This window comes from Acanthisitta chloris, unplaced genomic scaffold (assembly GCF_000695815.1).
Source record: "Acanthisitta chloris isolate BGI_N310 unplaced genomic scaffold, ASM69581v1 scaffold13235, whole genome shotgun sequence".
Lineage (NCBI taxonomy): Eukaryota > Metazoa > Chordata > Aves > Passeriformes > Acanthisittidae > Acanthisitta > Acanthisitta chloris.
In genome coordinates this window covers 16,828-38,214 of record NW_008673480.1, presented here as the reverse complement: position 1 = coordinate 38,214, position 21,387 = coordinate 16,828, and the positions used below count along the sequence as shown (strand labels likewise).

The 21,387-nt window shown below is 41.2% G+C and overlaps 1 protein-coding gene across 1 annotated transcript; it reads right to left on the bottom strand.

The window, feature by feature from the left end:
* Positions 1 to 7,808: 7,808 nt before the first annotated feature.
* LOC103802512 (lipoma HMGIC fusion partner-like) lies at positions 7,809 to 21,002 on the bottom strand (the record flags this gene model as incomplete). The annotated part of the gene is made up of 2 exons (XM_009074994.1): positions 7,809 to 7,927; positions 20,904 to 21,002. Coding segments are annotated over 2 exons (218 nt in total), but the record flags the coding sequence as incomplete, so codon positions are not given.
* Between the last annotated feature and the right edge of the window lie 385 nt (positions 21,003 to 21,387).

Below are 21,387 nucleotides of genomic sequence, written 5' to 3'. Positions count from 1 at the left end.
AGCAATTAATTTGCCACAGTGTACTGTGGCATATTTTGGTAATGGGTTATCCCAAAACAAGGTAAATTCTGCTCAGTTAATGAGGAACAGTTTGAAACCTTTCAGAAGTGAAAGTCATGCTCTGCAGCAGCAAGTTGTAGCAAAGGTCTGAAGAAATGTGGAGAACAGCAGCATATACCCCACTCACAAACATGCTTTTTAGAAGAGTCACTTCCTGGGGTGGCTGTAAGGCAGATGGACTTGCTGAAGTTAACATGCAGGAGCAAGGTGAAACAGTTTCTGTGAGTTCTGATTTTAACCAGAGAGAGAGGTAGGTGTAGCAATGCACTCTAATGTCTTTTTAATTCCTGTATGCACCATAATTAAGTATTAATCCTAGAAGTGTAGAAAACAAATGATTTGTTGACAGCTACTTGAAAACAAGCATCTCACACTGCAATTCTTAATATAGCCACTGAGCTCCAGGCAAGACGTATTTCATCATTTCAGATGTATTTTCTTAATTATAGCCTGTGTTTCAACTGAGATTGCCTTTCTCCATTTCTCTACCAAAAGATACTGCCATTCAGCAAAAGAGAACCCTTTACTACCCTTAACTCTTGCTGTGAAGTGGAGTTACTTTACTTTAGGAGAGGACTCAGGGGCTCTACTGATAGATTGGGAAATATTTGTCCTAGGTGCTGTACAAACAGAAAATTCACTGGTACTTTTGGAGGTGTAACATGGAGGAGAATAATCCAAATGCTTCATATGGAGAGTTACTGAGCCACAGTGAGTCACAGGTGTGGAGCATCTACTACTGCCCTGTGGTGAGGTCCTTAATAAGCCCCCAGTGTATGGCTATGTTCCTACTTTCTATTCTTTGTCCTTTCCATTTGGCAGTAGAAAGAGTCCCTTCACACCCAGCCAGCCTGGTAATATCAGCTAAGAACTGCAGCCTTACATCATATAGCAGATTTTACTTTACATCCTTTGAAATGTTTGTTATGTTAGATAATCCACTTTTAATTTTCTTCCTCTGGAACAGGCAAGATAAGGATGCACAGCTGGCTTGCTTTGCAAAAAAAAAGAAAAAAAGTGCTTTATTATCCAAATCCTGCAGTTTGTTTAACTGACAAATAAATACAAAACATAATTTTATTAAGAGTTACTGATCTTTGAAGACATAAATAAATACTAATTGCCAATACTACATGCCACATAGATTTTGTATTTGTAGGATCTTGTTTTAGTTAATTCTTACACGATAAGGAACATGTAGATAAGTACAAACCCAAAAAGATAGAGGGATTTCTTTTGCTTATAAAATATCTGTGCATGTGTGTATTTTTTCCATAGGAGAAAAGATAGACAGTTTACCAAAGCATAATACAAAGCCAGAAAAAGAATAGCTATGGCATTTTGCCCGTTGAGTCTGTGCCTCAGTTAAGCCAGTGGACTACTTGCCATAGGCTCCTCTAGTTTTTGGATCAGGGTCATGAAGTTTTGTCCAAACCCGCTGAAATGACTGAAATCCTTAACAGAAAACAAATAGAAAATATAGACTGCTTGCTTTCCCTTAAACAGCTACCATTCTTTCAGAAGGCCAAGGTTTTGAAAAGCAGTCACATCTGGCAGAGGTTTAGGGAACAGGATAAAATTATTGGGCTGAGGTGCAGAGGAACTTGTAGAAAACCACCCACTCAGGAGTCCTGTGTAGGAAGTGGCTGCCCACTACTTGATGAAACACTCAGTTCTTTGGTGACAAGCTGGAGCAGAAGTGCTTTGCAGCATAACTCTGGCTACAAGCCCAACAAGTGTACTTTAGTTCTTTATTAAGGATATTTAAATATTGATTTTGCTGGCTGTTGTGAAGATAATCAAAGCTTCCTGTAGCTCCTGGAGAGTAAAAAGAGGATGAAGATATCTAATAGGCAGAACAGGGCTGCATGTAGTTTTCGAACACACGTGGAGCACATGGAGGACCTTGGCTTTTCTCCTGAAGGTGAGGCTGGTGCAGGGGTCTCACACACAAGGGCTGCTGCAGGAGCTGTAAACAAGCATTTTCCTTTGCCCCAGGTGGGACTGCCTCTGAGGGGGACAAGCCAGATGGGAGCACTCTTTGTGTTCTCTCAGGAACTCAGGCACTGGCCTCCATGTGTGTCCTGTAGGAAAAATGTCAGGAAAGATATCTGAGTGCTTACAGACTCACAGACTCACTCCTTGGGTTGCTAAGTCTTGCTGCAGACAGGACCTAACAGCTGCTTTCCATGGTGACAGCAAACTTTCCTCCCATTCCCAAGGGCAGTGTGAGGCAGCAGCTTTTCTGCCTGCTAACATAGACCTGCACTTGATTTAGGCTTCAGATGAGATGCAGCTTTTCTGTGCTCTAGCATTGGTTTACCATTCCCACTCCAACAAGCCAAACTGATTTATAACCACTGAGGTGATGCTCATGCTTGATGCATGTTTAGAGGTGACTGTACATCTAGTGATGCTCACTATGGGCCACAGTGCCTGCTGAAGGTCACAAGATATCCCTGTTTGATGGAGGATGCTTAAGCAGAGTAACTTATATGGTTCATTGGCTTTTAGGCAGCCAGGAAATCAGGCAGCAATGCACTGGGCCCTGGTGATGTAAATATGTATAATGAAGCTGTGCCATATGTTCCTTTCAGAATTCCTATAATTTACCTTGTGATGACTTAATTTAATATTCTTGGCATAATAAGATAGAATATTCAAACATGATATTCCTAGCAGATGCTCCTAGCAGACTAAAGGTCTCAAAATTGTCCACAAAAGCAGTCAGAGTCTGTCTTTATTCAGCTTTAATATCCATATAAATTTCCATGAATATTTTTTCTCTTGGTGAGGAACATGAAAAAAGGCCACCTATTTATATTTAACCTAATAACCATCCTTCCTGTCACTAAGATAAGTGAACTTGAAACTGTTTCAAAATTTTCCTTACCTCCTCGGATGCATCATTATTTAAAGAATAATAATAAAAACACTTAATACTCAAAAGCATATATTTAAAATCCTGTCTGCTTAAGGGTTTACACTAAAATGTCACTTCTAAAAAAAGACATATCTAATTGCACCATTGTCTCTCTGAAAGGTTAAGTATGTAGAGCAAAATTAATGCTTATGTTGATGTACAGATTATCTGTCTTGTCATTCAGTTTGATATTTTTCACAGACTATTTCAGTGAATGACAGATAAATTGCAGTTGCATCTGATTTCTGGATTTTCTCTTGAGAAAAAGGAAATAGAGGGGTTAAAACACCTCAGGAGCTACCTAAGTAATTTAAAAACATTTTTTTAAGGTTTGGGGTTTTATTTCATGGACATATATTTGTATTTTGGGGAGAGAGCAAACTCTACGGCATGCAGTGAAAATTCAAGTAATTTGCTAACATGTAAGTCTTGAAAAGCAATGACTTTTTTTAATAGAAACACCATAATGCCCTCTCAAAATCCAGACAGGGCCTTCATGTGCCTCATATTTATGCAGAAGAGCTTCTCCCTGACTTAATGCTTGAACGACAGAATTTGCATTTTCCCTCTCAGGAAATACTGTGTTAGTGCTCAGAACAAGAGTCTGTTAGCAGTGCACACTATGCTGCATAGGCAAAGAAAGTCCACAGCTCTCTGGGAGTTGGGTGGGAGATTTTCCCACTCAAAATGTGCTCTCCTGAAGTCATTCCCAAAGAGTACACTCATGTAAATAAAGTTGCATCAAGTTCTTCCGCTTGCCTCACTCAAACTTATAAATGAAGTACATTTCCAGTCAGATTGCATTTATTACGAACAAGCTGTTCCTGACCCACCATGGTGTAATGACTGGATTTGTGACTGAGGGAAGAGCAATGGCTATTGTTTGCATGGATTTTAGCAAGGCTCCCAGATTTTTTTGCACCAATGTTAGGACATTATGGTTTGGATGCATAGACAACCAGATAAGTAAAAGCCTGGTTAGATGACGAGTCTCAGAGGGTCATGGTTCCTGGTCGGACCTGGATGGTTGTGATGAGTGGGGTATTAAAAGTCTATCCTGGAACCTGTCCTGTGTAACGGCTTTATCAGTGACCTGTAGGAGCTGGAGGAGTGTGCTCTCCTCAAGTTTCAGATGACACCAAGTTGGGGGCACCAGGAAATATACTAAGGTGTAGGGCTGCCATCCATAGGGATTGAGGCTGGAGGAATGAGATAAAAGGAACCTTATGAAATTCAACAAAGACAACTGCCAAGTCCTGTGCATGTGAAGGAAGCAGGGGCTGCCTGGCCAGGGAGCAACTCTGTGGGAAGGACCTGAGGGAGTGGGGACTGGAGGCCAAGGGTCAGGGCTTATTCAGCCTGGTGAAAAGATGACTGCAGAGGGGACATGATAACCCAATAGCAGCCACCCAGTACCTCTGAGGAGATAGCTGGAGATGAGTCTTCCCAGTGATTCTTGGTGGCAGTATGAGAGACAGTGGTCATTAGTTGAAACAAGAGATCAGTTACAAGGAAAACTCATGCCCTGTGAGGAGAGTCAGGTACTGGCACAGGCTGCCCAGAGATGTTGTGTCATCCTTGGAGGTTTTCAAAGTCAGATGAGAGAAACTCTTGAGTAACCTGTTGTATCCTCATGACTGACCCTGCCTTGGGCAGGAGGTTGGACCACAGATGACCTGAGATTCTTTCCTGCCTGAATTGCCCTGTGGTCCTAAGATAGCTTCTGATAATGAACAGTACTCTGTAACCATACAACTTGTTTCTATATAGCTCCTGTGTTAGTTGGGAGTGATCAATGAAACCTGCAGCTCCCAGTGTGTTTGTTGAGAGAGGACTAAGACCTCTGACATCTGTGTAAACAGTGAGCTCTAGAACACTGGATGGTCTGGAATGTAGGAAGTATATAATCACCCAAAGAGTGAGATTTTGCAATAAATTTTCCAACGTAGTTGTTGGGGTGAAACTGCTTAAATAGTTTTAAAATACAGCTTGATAAATTTATGAACAGAATTATGTAGTATGATTGCCAGCAATGGCAAGGACACAATTCAGTGACCTAGGAGCATGTGCAAGCTTATGTCTTTTGTTTTGACAAGGGCAAGCTCCTCATTTTCAAGAATAAATAAAAGGAAAATTAAACATGGTAAATATTATAAATATTTAATTAACACTTCATACTGTGAAATTGAAAGCAATCTTCTGCCCAGTTCGAAGTTATTAGAGTTTGTAGCTGTGAGGCTTGATAACCATTGATAAGAAATGGTATTTATATTCTAGTGCAAAATGGATATCAGAACCAAAACACAAATATGGACAAGACTAATTAAGCTGTGATTGGTTCATTCATATCACAGCAGCTGAAGGCTATATGATAAATAGCTACAAAGCAGGTGCAACATATGTCATTGGCTTGATTATTAAAAATTGACATTTTATTCAATCCCAAATTTAAAAAAGGAGACTGTATACAAATTCAGAGAAAGCCAGTCATGCTATAATGGTATTGCATTGAAACAAAACCCTAATTTTCTTCATGAAGTAATTGCATAGTTCCAGTTTGTCATGATAAATCAAGCCTGAACCTGAGCACAGGAAAAGCTAAAAAAGCATCAAAATATTCTCCATGATGCATGGTCCAGGATATAATCTTGAGAGAGTCAAAAGTAGAATAATAACACTTATACATCTATAGCCAAGCCACAGAAACTTTGTATAGTAAACTGTAGTTTCAGTGGAAGGAAAGGCATGTTTCTGCTACAAAGGCAGAACTATTCTATTGAGATACACCTGCCAAAGACCTTACTGGAGTCAGGGAAGCCACAGTCAAAGCTGAGGATATATAGGATGCTGCTGACCTCCCACAGCAGGTTTGGGTATGGTCCTGAGCACTCATAAGAAGGGATGAGCCTGGAATCATGAGGGAAGAGCTCCATGTCCCACTGCTGCTGGTGCCACTGAGAGAGCGCACAGGGAAGCAAGTCCCCATGGCAAGATTGATGTGCTTCTCAGCAGAAGTGCAAACAGATGAGATAGGGCTATGATGGACTAATCTGGGAGGTAAGGTACAGTTTTGTTTTCACTGCACAGCACCATACAGCAAATAAACAGTGCTTAGCCTATAATGAAACTTGAGAAAATTCACTTGAGCAATACCAGGATTGATCATTGTAAGATGACATTGCTATTCCACATATCTCCAAAAAGCTGCCCAGTATAATCTACAAAACAACTGCATGATGTCAGATTTGTTCAGCTACAAGTATTACTAACCAGCAGAACTGCAACTAGGACACGGTAACTTAGAAATACATGGCAGAAATATCATATCGGCAAAGCAAGAGCAGAAAAACAAATTCGAAAGGAAATAACATTAGTTCATGTCATGATTGAAAACCCCTTAGAAGTTCCCATGCTCCAAGTTCACATTACTTACTTAAAGATTGTTTTTTTAAGTTTTGTATGTACAGTGCCAGTGTCCTGTGCAGGGAATACTGCCTGGTAGGCATATGATCAGTGTCAATTCTATTAAGAAAGTAAAGGCTTTTATTTCAGTTGCCTAAAAAGGAGTATGCAGTGCTGTGTGAAATGCTAAGCCTGCAGCAGCCAGGACAAAAAGGGGAAGGCCTCTCTGAAGCCCTTCAGAACACCAGACAGCAACAGGCAAAAATGTGGGATATACCAGAATGCCTCCAGTGGCAGTAGATATCTATCCTCAGGCAATGCAACTGCACCCTAAATGTATGTATTTTACAGGGAAAAAGGATATAGCATGGTTATAAAAGTCATGATTACTTCTGAGAATTTTTCCAGTGGGGACCTGGGAAGGAACTGTTTCATCTACTGACATGACTGTGCAAGTATTGATCAAGGAAAAATTTATTTACAGAGATTTTTCAAATACAAACATAAAATAGCACATATTATATATATATATTTTACAAAAATGAATATTGAAATAATAAACATGGTACAGCACAATACAACATCAATGAGCTAAACATAACAGCAACAGAAATCTATGTCTGGAAGAAGTTTCCTGTTAGTCGTACGTAACCAACAGAGCTCTACAGTACCGTGAGTGGAGTTTCCAATGGACGGAAAAATGTCCATTTACTGCATTTCACAAAAGTACTATAGGGAAAGGCTACATATGCCAAGTAGTTATGTTGTATTTTGTAATAATGCTGGAAACACAGAGGCTTAATAAAAGTTATACAGGGCTGAATAAGCAGTGGCTAAATGTCTGGGGAAGAAAAATGTGTAGAGATTATACAAAATACTGATAAAGTGGCATATTGGTCCTTTTATTAAGTTTAATGTATAGATTAAAAAGTGTTGCAACACTGAGTTTTAGTAAAAAGAAAAAAAAAAAGAAATAAAAAGGAAAGGAAAGAAGAATCGCACCAAGGAAAAGTTTCCTCTCTACTCATTTTGTGCCATGGTCAACATCTGTGCGTGTGTGTGTGCTTTCGGGAGCGCCGCGCCGAGGAGCTGCCAGGCACTACCTCAGCCTCTGGGCACTGACGTCCCCTCACCACCCTGTCAATTAATTGGTGCATGCAGAATTTCACCATTTGCCAAAGCAGAGATTTCCTTGCTTATATTTTTGTGGAGCGGGCCATGAGCAGGCTTGGGTGAGAAAGGCTGTCTCTGCCCAGCCTGGCTGGGTGGCTTTTCACCACCCTTCACCTCCCTGCCATCCTGGGGCCACCTGTCCCAGGCCTGCTCCACAGAGAAAGCACTTTAAATTTCTTGTTCATCGTCATTATCCAGAAGACATTTCCGAGCCCCTCAGGAGCCTGGCAGTGCCTGCAGCAGGGCCAGCTCAGTAGGGGTATTGCTTCTGCTTCTTGCCCGAGAAGCAAGCCAGCCAGGTGCACACCAGCATCGCCGCCGCCGCGCCCCCGCCCGTGCAGTAGTAAGCCCAGCCGATGTGGCAGGTCCCTGTGAAGGAAAGAGAGTGACATGGAATAGCATTAGCTGGGGAAGAAGCATTGCTGCCACCCTCCCTTCTGCCCACCCAGGAAAACACTTGCCTAGGTTTCTGCCCATTTGTATGCCCACCTCAGACAGAGAACGTGGGGCATAATTCAAGCTCTGCCACTGCAGTGATGGAGCTTGAAACAGCAAACTGCTGAGTGACAATAGCCCAGGACATAGCTATGGGAAACCTGTTCACATCCCCTTCACACAGGCATCAATCCTGACCATCCACAAAGGAGCATGCTGTCAGGGGACTCCCTGCATGGGAGCTGCTGTGGGAATGGAATCATAAAGTCCAGAAAGTAAAAAAAACCAGAGAACTTCCCTAACCTCACCTGAGGTCACAACTCATTACTGAAAACTTCACTGTCTAACATAGATAACGGTGCACAATATGGCTTTGAATCCATTTAATGGCCTCAGTATCTTTACACAGTCAAACACATCATCAGTGAATGGTGCTGGGAAATGCCACGGTGGACCATAAAGGGATTGCTTCTCTTCCAGGCACCACTGAGCCTGCAGTAGGAGAGGAGATCAGGAAAACCATGGCTGCAGCAGGGAGGAAGCCTCTTTAGAGAACTCTGAAAGAAAGGAAATGGCTGCTGCTTCTCCTCAGGATTTCAGCCCAGCTCAAAAGTAATTTTCATTTGGGCTGCATCATCTTGGTAAATTTGATGTTGAGTGCTTGGGACTTGTTACAACTCAGGTTCTCCCTATGTTGTTGACACCTTGAGTGATATTGCCCTTCTTTGAGCAGTGAGTGCTCTCAGTAAGGCACAAGCAGCAATGCAACACTTCCTTCCCACTCTCTGGAAAAAGCAGCAGAAACCATTCTTCCCTCCAGAGGACAGAAGGTATCAGTAGAATTTCTATCTTGAAATAGATGGCATATCCATACTCTGCCTCAATGGCATCCCTGAAGGCCAGGCTTTGGGTTCAGGCAATTATCAGCTTGGCTCATCCCGCCTCAGGCACAAGACACACAAGAGGTCTGTTCATCTCAACATGTCCAAAACATTAGCATGCTTCAAGGCAAACAGCATGGCCATTGACTGCCTGCAGGATATTGTCAGGCAAGCTTTGTAAGGAGCCGTTAGTGGAAGGCAACACTAATGCTCCTGGCCACTTTGAAGGTCTGAGGTTGACACCACAGGAGGAACCATAGTACTTCTTTCATTTTTTCTTCATAATCCTACCAAATTTTTATTTAAAAAAAATGTCCAGTGAAACAAAGATCTTGACATGACCAAGAGGACTTAAGGAGCTATGGCCTTGGCTTGAGCTCATTAGCCTCTCTTCTTAAGGTGCTGGAGCAGGCAGAGAGATTTACTTTGTTTTGTCATCTGGTTATGCTCTGTAGATGAACAGAAAATCACACAGAGAGTCTGACTTCTAAAAGAGAAGGCCATCAGCAACCCTGGCGAGCTGCCAAGTGCCTGGCAATGTCACTGATGCTGATACTTGACCAATCACACAGCAGTCTGTGGAGAGACTTGTCTCTGGGCCTTCTATTGCTTTGCCTGTGTACACACACTATCTATAGATTCTGCTGGGAATTTTAAAACCCGACTTGAGCATACACCAGATGTTTAAACTGACTGGATGTCTCTGAACATGATCACAATTTATACCAGGGTAGTGTGTGCTACAGGATATCTTGTGATAAGATGGACTCTATCTGATAGACCTTTCTAAATTACCAAGCATTCCTAAAACTACTAGACAATTGTAGTTGCAGCTTGAAAAAATAAATATTTCTCATCATGATGCTTCCAGGTAGAAAAAACAAATGTCAAAATGCTACTTTAAAAAGAGTTTAAAGATTTACCTGGTGGCACTGCCCAAAGCTGTGACTTAAGTAGGATAGAATGCAGTGAATTTGACCTCTTGCATGGTGCGATTTCAACTTTTGTGCCTGGGCAGTGGAAGAGGGAGAATGTGTGTGATATATATTAAGAAGAAAGAACTGTTAAATCAGTGTCGGAGATGTGTTCAGCAGATACAACACACACATTCAGTCTCGGCTGAAGAGAATAACATTTATTTCTCCATACCACGCTCCATTTACCCAAAGGACCACTGCCCTACTTAATGCTCTGAGGCACGGCAGGCAGGCAGCCTCTTGATCTAACAAATGCAATGTAGTTCACAAGTGTGAGTTGGGTCAAGAAGAACAAATGAAAGAATGGGAGAGCAGGAGAACGGATGAAAGAGCTGGGAGCCTGACCTTAGAGCAATAATAACAGCAATAAACCTAGCCATTATTTCCAGCCTGTGTCAAGAGCAATGGGAAGCCTTGGACAGAATAGCTTGATCTGTACTTAGATGATGCTGAGCAGAACAGAATTTCAAGCTGTTGTACTGAAGAAGAGCCTGCAGCAGGGCAGGTGTCTGAGTGTACGGGACTTAACTATACTCTTCATTGCAAGTATAGGTAAGTATAGCTATAAGGCCAGGGATAATCCATCTCATAGGTACTCACGGTAGTGAATGCCTACACTGCATAGCCACGTGTCAAAATGAAACAATGCAACCCCTTTTATAATCCTGTATCACATAAGAAGAAAAATATTTTGAAGTTAAATGTTTCTGCTTTGGTGTTCTCATTTTACCATATGTATGACCCATTTTAGTCCACTGCACCCTAAAGAAAGATTGCACTGACATCAGCAGGACCAGTCATGTATTCAGTGGTAAACAAATGGTTAAAAGCTTTGCAGAACTGGCACTTAAATTCAGCCATGAGATAGAGCAGTTTGCCTTCATGGAGCCCATCACAGAAAAGATTAGAAATCTTGTACTGCACTTTTAAATGTCAAAACTCTAAAATGAAAACCAAGACCACCTAAATACTTGATAGAATTAAAGCAGTTATTGAAACCATGCCAATTTTCACACATGCACGAAGGCATAAAAGCTGTTGTTTTCCTTAAGGATGCATAGGAATATACACATATATAGGTAGAGGAGTCCCTACCCATTGAGGGTGTGGAGATACATGCAAGAGTGTGTACATGTTCTTGCTCATAAGATGGGCTGGTTCTGGTTCTGTGCCAAAGCACATTCCCGGCAGCTGAAGTGCTCTTCTAGCTGATAGAGATGATATGCATCACAGCAGCTTGCTTCTCTGCACAGAACTGGTGTTGCTTTTAACAAATCAGCCTTTACCTGACAAGCCAGTATGGAGGGAGAAGCTGTGGCTTCAGCATTTTGTTAATTCTGGAACCTTTTTTTGAGTGTGTGCAAAAAAGAGCATAAATAATTGGAGCTCTTGGCTGCTCAGTGAAGCAGGACTGTCCAAGCCGGCTCAGGTACATTTGTAGGCAGCCATTAAGAACTTTGTTTTCACCTTTGTTTTACTGGGATTGTCAGAAAGACAGTGTCAGGATGAACACTGATATAACAGAATAATGGACTTTGCAGCTATAGGGATGGATGGCCATTTTCCAAGCAAATAAAAGAATGAAACTGTAGAAACTTTATACTCCTCTCTTTTAAGAGCATTGAGAGAAATTGTGGACCCTGAGTAGAGAGGATGAAAGTATGGTGAGGGCACTATCAAAAGAAGATTTGCAGAAAAGAATACCATAGAACATAAGACACTATTTGCTAAATCAAAAGAAATCACAAAATGTGAAAACGTGGTTTTGCAGTGATGAATGGGCTTATTAAAAAACACTTCCATGCCTTTTTCTGATTCCTAATGTGATCTTCAAGGCTATGATATGTGTCCCCTTGTTCCCTTCATCCTCTTCAATATATAGGCAAATAAAGATTAAGACAAATTTGGGAGTGAGTGAAATTTGGCAACTGAAAATCTGTGGGTAGTTGATCCACCATGGAGCTGTGCCAGGATCCAGTTGCCAAAACAGAATTTTACCAGGATTTCTATTCATGATAAATAATTATCATATATACTTATCAAGGTCCTGGAAATAACATATGGTTAATCTAAAATAACCAATAATTGCCACTTATGAAAAAATATCCTGAATACAAAAGTGTCTTGGATGTAACTCTGTTAACTGCAAGACTTAGTATCTTAAATATTTGTGCCTCCCTTGCTGTTAATTTTAAGACTATTTTGGGCTTGCAGTCTGGAGTATTTGGCAAACCCTAAACAATTAACCTTAAGTACAGCCTATTTACCAAGATGAAGGAAAAAAGGTTTCAGAATTAGTCAGACTGTAGAATACAAATTATACACCTTCAAAAATAAGCTACAATACCTACTTCCAAGAAGTTGTGCAGAAATTCTAATTAACAATTTCACATGAGAGTCCAGTACTATAGGGAATGTGAATTCATGTAATCAATCAGGGTGTTGGAAAAGTAATCAGAGAAAAAAGTAAGCAGTGCAATGTTAAGGGATATACAGGGATTTGGAAATATGAAATCCATAAATGAATGTAAAAGATAATCAGCTAATTAATAAGACACGATTATTTTGAAACAAAGCCAAGATAAATTAAATAGCTGGAGATTTTTTTTCTTGACACAGCTACAATGAAAAACTGTCATGTGAAATCAGCTACAAAAGCAGGAAAAGAAATTGAAACTTGGAATCCATCCAGAAAGGATTAAAGTAGTTATGTGAAACAAAGAAAGAACACTATATAAGGTAAAACTGCAGCCAGGCAAACAGCCTGATAGAAAAATAGTGAATTTAGTGAAGCTGGTTTCTTTGTCTGTTGCACAGATATGAATTTCTCAATGGATTTATCTTTTCTAAAAATATACAAGTTTTTATGCATCTATAGATCAAGCTATTTTGGTTACATCTAATTGGTTTGTAACTAAATGCATAAGGTCTCATAAAGTTCTGAGGTGCGAAAATGTGGGGAAAAAATGCCAACTTGAAATTCTCTAGTTCTGCTATATGCAGACACTCACACATATGATCAAATCCTCCTTTCTTTGGAGAATCACATAATTTGTTTAATTGAACCTCAAATTTTCTGTAGGTGTGCATTTATCATGGAACAATGAAGGAGAAACCAATACCATGTGTCAACTACAATATTCAAATTCCCAAGAGCAAATAGCTTACATCCTGCCATTGAGGAGCTCTCTCAGCCTCCGCAAGAAGTCAGCAGAAAGCTCACCTATTGCAGGAAGTGAAATCAATTTCACCTCTGTTTGGATATCCACAATGTAGAGAGTCACACTGGTCTAGTCCCCCAGGCTCCCTCCAAAGACAACGAGGAGAAAAAGACACTTACAAAAGTGTGTTGCATTTCATCTTAATGTAAGCATCTCAGTACTGCAGGCGAACTGTGCTCTGGTAGCACCTATTTTTATTCCTTTAACTATGAAGGGGTTACAAACAACCACTTTGGCTGCCCTTTTTGAATAATAAAGAGCACCAGACACTTGCTCCAGATGGTCTGAGTCTCCTTCTGGATGATCCTGCTTATTCTATTTACTGTAGAGGGTATTGGCATGACCATATTCTAACTCTGGCAACAAAGGTAAGTACCTTATCACAGAATCACAGAATGGCTTGGGTTGGAAGGGACCTTCAAGATTATCTAGTTCCAACCCTCCCACTATGGGCAAGGACACCTTTCACTGGAACAGGTTGCTCAGAGCCTCATTCAGCCTGGCCTTGAACACTTTAAAGGATGGGGCATCCACAACTTCTCTGGGCAACCTGTTCCAGTGCCTCACCACCCTCACAGTAAAGAATTTCCTCCTACTATCTAACCCTACTCTCTTTCAGTTTGAAGCCATTCCCCTTGTCCCGTCCCTACATGCTCTTGTAAATAGTCTCCCTTATGTTAGACAGAATATATGTAGACCTTGATATACTCACGAAAGGCTTGCAAAGATTAAGATTGGAAGCTATCGGAGTAGCACTAAAGAGGAAATGTTTCCTAATCGAACACTTTCTTTACTAGCACAGTTTACTCACTCATTTATCTAAGAACTCAGCTGCAGCTCAGGTATGCTTGTAAAGATTGTGCTCAGATCCAGTCAAAAAACTGAACTAGTAAAATCTCTGAACTGTTTGCACAGGATCTGCAAACAAGAAAACTGCCTTTTTCAGATATACTGCTCATAGAGAAACCCAGCTCTGAAGCCTTTGCCTTTAATAGGATTCTAACAAATTGTCCTTCCCTCTAAATCCTTTTCTCAATTGTTTTGGCACTGTATGTCAACACTCAGCCAGATGCTGAAACGATGCTACCTAAGACAAATTAACTAGTCGATAAAGCTTTTTTGATATCCATTCCTTTCTGTGGGATTTTTATGCTGTGTTAGTAACTGTACTGTTTGCTTTGAAAGTGCTTTAAAGATCATTTACTCTAACATTTCTACAGCAAAAGTAATTATCAAGCCAACAGTTCTCTTCAAGATATTTCCAGCACTCTAAAAGCAGCAAAGGGGAATCTTAATAATAATGACACTTGGAAACAAATATCCCTCAACACAGAAGTTTCTGAGAGCTTGTGAGGCCAATTCAGCTGCTTGTTTAGTTCACAATGGGAGCCAGGCTTTCAAATTGCTCTCTAGACAGCCACTTTGGCCAGGCTAGCCCTTTCACAGCAGTTCACAGATGGATGGACTGCCACAAACAGCAAGCAAAGATGTACATTTGGAGCTATCTGCTTTAGTTGCTGCAGCAGCTGGGCCCCCAGACCTAGGATGTCTCTGACCATGACAGCTAGCAATAGAGTGTGACAGCCAGAGAAAAGTGAAACAGTTAGAGAGGATCTAGAAGGACTTGAAGAAGATACAGAACATGAGACTGTTTCTAGCCTTGTAATGATGGCATGAACTCAAACAAGCATAAAATGCATTTTGGGCAGGCTGAGGCAGCAGCTGCCAGGTGGGTAGTCAGAACATGGTGTGCCGATGGCCACACCTGAGTCATGTAAGCCCTTGATGCCAGACATATGATTTTCACTGTCTTTAGTCAAAGAATCCCATGATTGATTTAGTTTAGAAAGGACCTTAAAGATCATCTAATTTCAACCCCCCTGACATGGGCAGGGACACCTTCCACTGGACTAGGTTGCTCAAAAGCCCATCCAACCTGGCCTAGAACACTTTCAGGGATGGGGTATCTACAACTTCTCTGGGCGACCTGTGCCAGTGCAAAATAGTGCTTTGGCAACAGCAAAGAAAACCATCATGAAGCTCAACGATGAGCTGTGAAGGTAGTCACATATAGCAAACACCAAGCCTTGTTTGCAGAATGCTTCTGAACATGAAGATCACCTAGCAGAACGTAAAACAGTATGTCCTAGATAAGAAATGTAATGACATAAAAAGTAATCTCTCACAAAAAGGGGCAGGACATAAAAAATTCTGGAACACTGATCATCCAAGCCGAGTTCTGACTGTCCAAACACACCATGTTTTCCCAAGGAAGACAGTATTTTCCAAGTAGTTAAACTTAAAAATTGAAGTTTATCATAAATTTAATGCCTTCATTCTTTCAGGCTAATAAGGTAAGTACATAATATCATTTCATATATCTGGTAGTAGGGAAGAGGCAGCTGGAGGCCAGATGAAATTTCCTAGGGCACCTATATTTAGAGAAATTAATCTTACTCTAGATAAACATTTTGCTGTTTGGACTCTGAGGTGGCCATGTAGTGGTGTTTCACCAGATGCCAAGTGAGGCTCAATTTTGTGAATTAAATTGAACATGCCCTGACCTCTCTGGGACTTCTGTGGGACTTTGCTGCTTCTGCACCCATCACCACAGAAATGAGCATGTAACAACTGAGCACTTTCCACATGCACATCCAGGGAAATCAGTGGCCTAAAATAAAGTCTCATATTGATTTTAGACATTCAAAACCAAAAACAATGTATCTACAAAATAAAGTCTCATATTGATTTTAGACGTTCAAAACCAAAAACAATGCATCTATATGTATATGCTCACACTGCCCTTTAAAATTGGCATGCAAGTTCAGAAGATTTCTTCACACAGTTTAAATTTGCATAATGTGGAAGCTTTTCAAATGCCTAGTGCAGTCTTCACTTTAGTGAATACTCTCACTTTAATGCAGAGTCCTTCATTTTAATGAATTTCCTGATAAGACCCTCATTTTTCAGTTGTTATTCTTGCCTGGTACATTTAGAAATGAAAACAAAATGGTATTAGTGCCTTCAAATCAGCAAAACTGAATGTGCGCTACATAATATCAGTGCCTTCAAATCAGCAAAACTGAATGCGTGCTACATAATATTCTATAATGATGCTTGCTTTAGGGAAATCACCTGCTAATTCCTTTTGCAGGCCAGGGATTTTGTAGATCTGACTCACTTTCACACCCTTCAGTCGGCAGCTCTGTACTGCTCTGCCATGTCAGTGCTTCCCTGGATGAGCCTGCAGGCAACTCCAGGGTGTAAATAATGCAACATAACAATAACAGTTTGCATGGTGACATGAGATTAAGATGATTTTGATCCATCCTCAGTGAAAGGCAGCCCCTTTGAGCACTGCTCTTTTATTACTCCAGTCTCCACCTCAGGCATCAGCCTGTTGCCAAATTAGACTAAGGACTTATTACTCCAGTCTCCACCTCAGGCATTAGCCTGTTGCCAAATTAGACTTTTGACTCAGTCACTCACTGAGCAAGCAACTGTGCTGCTTTAAAACATAAACACCTCTTTTTTCTCACCCCCATATATTTGTATTTCCCTATTTCTAGGAGTTATTACCATAAAAACAGTGTTTTGGTCAGAGCTCTGCTCTATCTGTGACCTGACATGCGATGCTGCAATACAAAGTGGGAATCTAAGACCTCCATACAGGTCATGCTGACTGCTAGGGAGCTGGGAACCACAAGCAGAGGAACACAGCACAGACCTAACATTGCCTTAACCCCTCAACAAGATTTGTCAGGGGTCATTTGTCAAAGCCCTAATCTATCACTGTGCTTTTTTCATGATGGTAAAACCAGACTGCTAGAGAAGAGCAAGGAGCAGGCCCTTCTACAGGTGCAACAGTCTTGGTCTGTCTATTTACAGAGGATATTCCCCATCCCTATAAGCAAAACAGCTCATCTATTGAATGCAATTTAATCAGCAAATGGGGCTGTCCTTGGCAGAGTATCTTCAGTTGAAGAATGACTCCTCTTTGTTGGAGATGGAGCTGTACAACCACTTTAATTTGACTGAAAAAAAATAGCCCAATTAAATGCATAAATGTTTAAGTAAACCCTTTGGACATAGCTCACTTAATAAAAAACAAATAAATGTCCAGTTTTAAAGAGAGCAGCAAACTGCTGGGCATTTCACAATGTCAGCTCAGGTTTTCTAGAAAAGAATACTCAAATCCACTTATACATAAATTAAAGGCATGGTTATTTTTCCAGCAGCCTTTTTTAATATTGCTTTGGAATGTACACAGAAATGTGTGTTTGTTTGGTGGAGGTGGAGGGAGGGGGTCCCCTCTTCACAATATGGGCTATCTCAGCACTATTTAAAGTGCCTGTTAGTCTAATGCCTTTTCAGAGTGCCTGAAGACATGGAGAAGCTTTTCTTATCTAGCACACCCACTAAGGATTAGGCTTTTAAATGGGTTCTTAGCATTGCTATTTATTTATTCTATCTAGTTATGAGCATGTTATGGGGGGTGGGGGAGTTGTCATGTTTTGGTTAAGCAAAAATTTTCATTTAATTGCTAATTCTAGTATATTTCTGGTTAACATTACATTTCACAGTGCACAATTCAGCTGCTTCTCAAGAGAGTTCTTGCAGTCCTTCATCCACACCTACCTCTTGTTCTTCTCATCCTCCTATAATGCAGACTGCAGCTCCTGACTTATCTTTCCTACCTTCAACCTCAACCATTTTTCTCCTCATCTTTTGTAAGTAAAAAACAAATCTCAGTGCTGAACTCCCACCTTTGCCAGCTCTGTGGTCACACTTGGGGAGCTTTGACCCTTCTTTCCTAACCACTCGCTCACATTCCCATGGCTCAAGCTGCAGCAGTTGCTCTACAGTCCTCAAAGAGAAGGCTGAATGCTGTCTGCTGATCAGTATCCCTTTGAACACTCTCTTCTTTGAAAGTAACCACATGTGATGAATTAGACTCCCAGTGTCATCCTCACTTACACCCACAGCAGAAGGAGGCACATGACCAGCACTCCCATCACCACCTTTTCTCCCGTTAGCAAACCAGTGCAGAGCTCATGGCAGCTCCTGTTTCCTGAGGGCTGATTTTGAATGAGGAGTTTATATATGTGGCTCTTCAGGCAACTCATTTCACAGACTCAGGAATAGAAAGCATATCATAGCGGCTTAATCAAATTAAATATTCAAATTAAAGCAATAATTACTTAAATTTGTCTTGAGACTTAGTGAGATTAAGTCTTTGAAACATCATTTTTGGCCTGCAGGCTATAATGAGCAGGCCAGTCTCTAATGATTCAGAAAAGACTAGAGGGTTGGGGTTAACACCAACATAGAGGTATTTATGAAAGACTATGAGCAGTGTGGTTATTAAACGGCCCTCGGACAATACCTCTTCTTTACAGATGATTTTGATAACACAGCATCAACCAGACACTGACATTAAGCAAGAAAACCCTAGTCAAGCACTTAAGTTCACTGCCAATGTACGTGGAAAAGAGATGTTTAGTGGCAGAGCTGCCTGGTGGAACTCACTACAGCGAATTTCAGCTCTCATTATAATCTGTTAATTAATGTGCTAACATATGATTGCAGCAGATTGGCAAGACCAGCACTGCTGTCAAGTCTAGGCATGTATAACACATGCCCTGTGTGCTCTGGGTCCAGAAAATACAGTAAGAGTACATGCCTTCACATTTAATGTAATACAGCTCATGGTCCTTACGTGCACCTGGAAGGAAAGCTGTCAGCTGAAATTTTTCACATAGGTTTCTTGACTGACTTTAATGGCAGAGTGATCTGATTTATGCAAATATCTGACTCATTAGCCGAGACTGAGACAGTGAAGGTGGTCTCGGAGACTCTGCTCTGATTGTGGACATGACTGTGTTTAAGGTCAGTTAGTAACTGCCCAAGTGCTGTCTTCAAGAAGCTCAGACTGGCACAACCCCCACCTTCTGTAAGTTTGCAGAGAGATAACCTGGAAAGGTAATCCTTTTCTGCACCTGGAAACAAACAGGGGACACAAACAGGAATCACAGGAGCAGAGCTGCTCATATGTTTGGCATGGGAGAGCAGGCACCAGAGTGCACCGGTGAGAGGCTAGCTGGCCTTTCAATGGGGGTGCTGCTCGATGGGCTGGGTAGGAACTACTTCAGGCTTCTGCACATGACTGACCATGGGCAGTGATGAGCCTAAATGTTCTCTGCAGCAGTTAACACAAAGTTTTGCCTAGTCTTTCTACTACACCCTTTGAAACACCTTTCCATGGAGCTGGGAATCTTAGTTCTGAGACAATTTTTTTTCCTGCTAGTTTACTATATATTTCTCATTGCTCTCTCTCCTTTGTGTTCATGTCTTTGAATTATTAGGTGAATAAAAAACTTGCAGGAACTTTTTATACTTCACTGAAAAGAAAATTTAGTATTAAAAGCACATACGGATATTAAAGTTCAAAATAACAAGGTAAAGCTTCCAGAGCACATTACATATCTCTTGGGCAACACCATAGGTGGTTGCTGATAAGGACATCAGTGGCACTGTAGTGATGGGTGCTGATACTGGTAATGAGAATTTCTGGTCCCATGCCAGACCAAATGCACTCAAAACATCACAGGAATGGTGTAGGGGAGGGTGGCCTGGAGCATCTCTCCCAAAGCAATAATTTTTTTATCTTTCAACCTCAATTCACTTCCATATCTTGACAAGAAAAATCTCTGAGATGGAAACAAATCTCCTTACTCCTGAAACCTGACAGAAACATCAGTGTAAAATTAAAAGATAATGTAGCAGGTGTGAGTTAACCCTAGGAGACCTTTTTTGTCCACTATTCCTTGCACTGGGATTACTGTCAGGCCCTGCATAAGTCCTGCACACATAGCCATGGAAAGAATTTCCAACACTAACTAGCTTGCAGGGGCTGGAAATGGGGAGGTCTGAGTGCTTGGGAGTGGAAGATTTCAAGTCTGTGAGGGGTCAAGGCGCTCAGTCTGTCCTGCTCCTTAAGGTGGACTGCAGATCCCCCTCTTCCTCAAGTAACACAGGATCAGAGAGCATTTATAGAGCAGGATATCAACAACTGCATCAATCCTTCTAGATAAACAAGGGCCTGGATGTGCATTCTGACATCAGATCCTGATCATCCACATTGCTTAATCCTTAGGTTGCTGCTGTGCCCTTGTTTTCTACAGCCCTCTCTAGAGAGAGCACAGACGTAAGCCTGGCTTGGCTGCGTCCCTGGCTCCCATTCCATGCCCAATGTAGTCATCAGTTTGGACCAGATGATCCACTGTAGTCTCTTCCAACCTGACCTATCCTGTGATCAACAGTAAGACCAGTGGCTTGTTTGGGAGAAAGTTGACATAGGGAGCAAGTGTTATTTGCCAGCTTCCCAAATATGTGAGTAACAGAAAAATAGACTCTTTAGTCTTGGATTAGAAGGCCATAAACATGCCAGACTTCAAAGGCAGCTAATTGCAGTCACTGAGAATTCCCTGACCTCTGCTGTGATGGGATGCTTCTGCCCACCCCATCAAGATCTCCAGGAGTGTTGACTCCCATACTGAAAGACTATTAAATCTGATTTATTTCTTAAAAATATGTATGCATACATATATACATTCCTTCATTTTCTTTTATAAAGTTCTTCTGGAAAATATTTCCAGAAACCTATCTGAACTTTTCTGCCTAAGCACCATACCAGAATTATGCAATATGAATAGCCTACCACACACAGGTAAGTTGCTTCTCCAAGCCTGTGCTCTAGTTTGGTAGTTTGCTTTTATGGTCAACACACAGAAGGGTCTAATGTGGCTGAGATGCTCTGATGATGACTCACCCAGTTCAAACTGGTTGGAAAGGTTACCACAGGTTTGCCTGACTTCTTCACTGTCCCAGCCAAGAGGATAGAGGGCACAACCAGAACCGATCAACAAACCTATGGAGAGAAAATAAAACAGAAGTTTATACAAGCAATTGCCGTTAGCTTGAACACAGGTTGTCACTTGGGAATCTAAGTCTCGAACTACCAGTTGGGAATCCCAGAGAAAAAAAAGTCTCTTCTTCTCCTAAAACCAGTTGAAAACCACTTGGATTTCTACTGCTGCATTCTGCTGCACTGTTTTAGAGCTGGTCTGTGGGCTGGAGCCAGCCTGAGCGGAGCACCAGAAGCCATCCTTAGCTCCTGAGGCTTTTATCTGAGAGATTTTAGACTCCTCTTCTACTCTGCAGAACTGATACATATACAATTTGGAAAACTCAACATGAGGTTAAATAGAAGCTGTGTTAATCACAGCATTTACAAGCTGATTGCTTCTGATTAA